Source organism: Magnolia sinica, chromosome 11, assembly GCF_029962835.1.
Source record: "Magnolia sinica isolate HGM2019 chromosome 11, MsV1, whole genome shotgun sequence".
Lineage (NCBI taxonomy): Eukaryota > Viridiplantae > Streptophyta > Magnoliopsida > Magnoliales > Magnoliaceae > Magnolia > Magnolia sinica.
Window position 1 is genome coordinate 33,674,499 of NC_080583.1, and position 3,617 is coordinate 33,678,115.

The following is a 3,617-nucleotide window of genomic DNA, read 5'->3' on the forward strand; positions in this document are numbered from 1 at the left end:
CCGTTGTCCAAGTATGTGTGACCTTAAAGTTGGATGGAAAATAAACATGGTTGGCCCCAATAATATTTCCACGGCAGGCGTCAGTGTCCCCACTATTTTCTTTGGTGTGGTCCACTTGAGATTTGGATCTGTTTCATTGTTAGCTCATGGCATATTCATGATCTTGCCAAATGGACGGACGCTTCATAAATAATATATACATCATGGTGGGACCCACGGAATTAGGTGACGTCAACACACCATCGAGGTCTGTGGTGCGTGGCACACTACGCAATTGGCTTCCAGTGAAAATCCACCTACTTTTCTCCAGCCCTCCTTCTCTCCTTCCCTCTTTAAAAAGCTCCCACCGCAACCAAAAAGCTCCCCATTCACGCCTCTTCCACAAGATGGGCATCGTGGAAGAAGCTCACAACGTGCGGGTGCTGGGTGCGGGAGAACAGATTATCGTACTCGCGCACGGGTTCGGTACGGACCAATCGGTGTGGAAGCACCTTGTGCCCCATCTGGTGGACAATCACCGTGTAATCCTGTTCGACAACATGGGCGCCGGGCCGACTAATCCCGACTACTTCGACTTCGATCGCTACTCCTCGCTCGACGGCTACGCCTATGATCTCCTCGCCATACTGGAAGAGCTCCACGTGGAGTCGTGCATCTTGGTGGGCCACTCCGTGTCCGCGATCGTCGGTGCCCTGGCATCCATCAGCCGGCCTGATCTTTTTACCAAGATCATCATGATCTCCGCTTCTCCAAGGTATGGTAGTCTGGAGGTCTAACTTAATTGGTGGTCCTATCTGGTTTCCACGTAGGGTGGCAATGGGTCGGGTCGTATTCGGGTTAGTAAATATTGGCCAGGATGAGAATTGATCACCTACATCCGCCTTCACCGTTATTTGTGGTACATGGTTTTTTAAATTTTTTTAGCCAAAACATACATTAAAATAATAATTTTTTTCTCCTTCCTTAATGCATTAGCTAAGAAGTCCCGTACCCAGATTGTCGTAGACGCATGTAATAGGACGTGTTTGGGTTGAACCCTACCCTACCCGATCCGCTTCTAGAGCTTAGCAGATGATCTGACCCGACCCGTCCCGTCTCAAGCCCAAAACCTTAAACAAATGAAATCGATTAGGATAGATACATGCACATGATGTGGGTGTGTTTGTATGTATTCACTAACACAGTGCCCAGTGTGGCTGGTGCTAGGTCGGGTCGGGTCTGGTCGGTTGAGACCTACCCGATTGGAAATAAATGGGTCTGATTGGGCTGGGCTTGAGCTTCATGAATTTTTAGTAGGGTTAGGTTGGCTTACAGACTAATTGGTCGGGGTCGGGCTTGGGCTGGAATTCTTACCCGTTTACCAAACGGGACTGGGACTGGCTTGGGTTGACCTTGCTTGGAGCTGAACCCGACCAATTGCCACCCCTGTAAAGCCCGACGCGGATTGGGTATTACCCTACCACGACCTAGCTCGAGACGGACGGTCCTTGTAAGGCCTATGTGGGGCCCACCGTGATATATGTGTTTTATCCACACGGTCCATCCTTTCTCACATATCATTTCAAGCCATGAACCCGAAAAAGATGCAGATGGAAGGCTTGAGTAGAGCTTGAGTAGACTAAACCATAGGAAGCGGTGGTGACAATGAAACCCACGGTTGCAATTGGATTTTTATTTGCTTTCAAGTGTTCAAAAGTTCACATAGACCTCAGTGAAGGGAAAACATAAATGTATATCAACTCGATCCAAAACTCTGTGACCCTTGAGAGTTTTTTAACGGTAGTTGTTCATCCCCACGGTTTCCGGTGATGTGATGCACTTCAGCCATCCATATGCCTTTTTTTTTTTTTTTTTTTTTTTAAAAAACTCATGCCATAGAATGATCTTTCAAAATAGAACAGATGCATCAAGGTGGGCCCCACAAAGCCACTGACAGGACCGTCCGTCTCTTGCTAAGTCCTCCTTGGGGTAGTTCCAAATCCGCATCTTCTAAAGCCATGTGAATTTGTTTATCTTGTGGTACACTCCCCATTATTAGCACTGATGGGATGCTTCCAAATTCCAATTCGCTTTCCAATTTGTGGGGCCCCCCCTGAATCGGTGTTCTGTCATAACCATTTGAATTGATATCTACTACCATTTTTGGGCCTCTCCGCGATACTTGGACTAAGCTGGATTATCCTAACGAAAATCACATCAGTTGGTGCTCAGTCTCATCTCCTTTGAAAATTATTTTGTGGGGCTTACCCTTGAATTGGCCACTGCCCAAATAATGGTTGTAAATTGTAACCGCATATATTTTATTAAACATTTAATGGTCAGTTGTTTCCTGTGGTCTGGTCCACCTGAGATTTGGATATGGTCCAATCTTTTATTTTATTTTTTTATCATGCACTAAAATGAACTGGAAAAACGGATGGACGGCATGGATATACAGAACATGTATCAAGGTGCGTCCCACAGTCAGGGCCACACCGTGTTGGTGAGTCGAGGGCGGCATCTTGTATGTACTATCTTTTTTCTTTTGTACCCATCGGGCCACCCAAACGTAGTGACCCCTCGCATGTGAGTCTAAGATCGCCTATTCATCTGATCAGTCCATTTGTGGGGTCCAATGTTGGCTATTGTCAGATGGTCCCTAGAAGAATCTCAATTTGGATCTGGATGAATATGAAATCTGCCAGTGGTGATTCAGGACCACGATTGCAGATGGTCCTGCGGATTACTTTACCTTGTTGCATCTCATGTGACCCAAAGAAGTGGTTCATGGTCAGGTATCTGAATGACGTTGATTACTTCGGAGGATTCGAACAAGAAGATCTTGAGCAGCTCTTCAATGCAATGCAATCCAATTACAAGGCATGGGTCTCAGGGTTCGCGCCATTGGCTGTCGGTGGCGACATGGACTCGGTCGCAGTGCAGGAATTCAGCCGGACCTTGTTCAATATCCGGCCAGACATTGCATTGAGTGTAGCCCAGACCATATTTCAAAGCGATATGCGGCAGTTTTTATCGTTGGTAGTGGTCCCGTGCCACATCCTGCAGAGTAGCAAAGATCTGGCCGTCCCCGTCGTCGTGGCCGAGTATCTCCACCGCAATCTGGGTGGCGATTCGATCGTAGAAGTCATGGCTTCGGATGGACATTTGCCGCAGCTGAGCTCGCCAGACATTGTAATCCCCGTTTTGCTTAGGCACATTCAGCATGACATCATCGTCTGATTATGGAATACTGTAAGTGTGGTTATGATCATGCGGTCTTGATCATGGATGGCTTGATGGTTGGTTAGAATTTATTTTCCTAATTTCTGTTGCATTTGATAATCATGTACACGTCTGTTTTCTGTTTTTGGGGACACCAATTGAAGGGCTAGGATTTTGGTTGGCATGGGTGGTGTGGATATATCAATTTCAATTTCAGTTTTTTTTTTTTTCCTTAATTTTATTTTAATTATCAAGTTTTAAGATAAACTATGCCAATCCCTTTTGTGTCCACTGGCTATGGAAATATATATATCTTTATCAAAAGTTGTTGATGCAAAAATCTGATCTACTTTTTTTAGACCTACAAGTACCTGCATAGGGATAAGACAAAGGAGACTATGTCTAGAGCCGGGGAC

The 3,617-nt window shown here is 45.9% G+C and overlaps 1 protein-coding gene across 1 annotated transcript; it reads left to right on the forward strand.

The window, feature by feature from the left end:
- The first annotated feature begins 335 nt into the window (after positions 1-335).
- On the forward strand, positions 336-3,385 carry LOC131219016 (probable esterase D14L). The gene is made up of 2 exons (XM_058213978.1): positions 336-754; positions 2,775-3,385. Exons 1-2 carry the CDS (start codon positions 387-389, stop codon positions 3,217-3,219), a joined length of 813 nt encoding a protein of 270 aa, XP_058069961.1. The 5' UTR covers positions 336-386; the 3' UTR covers positions 3,220-3,385.
- The last annotated feature ends 232 nt before the right edge of the window (positions 3,386-3,617 follow it).

Coding starts and splice junctions, on each gene's coding strand:
- LOC131219016 (XM_058213978.1), top strand. CDS start 387: ATGGGCATCGTGGAAGAAGCTCACAACGTGCGGGTGCTGGGTGCGGGA. Junction 755..2,774: donor ATGATCTCCGCTTCTCCAAG/GTATGGTAGTCT, acceptor GTTCATGGTCAG/GTATCTGAATGACGTTGATT.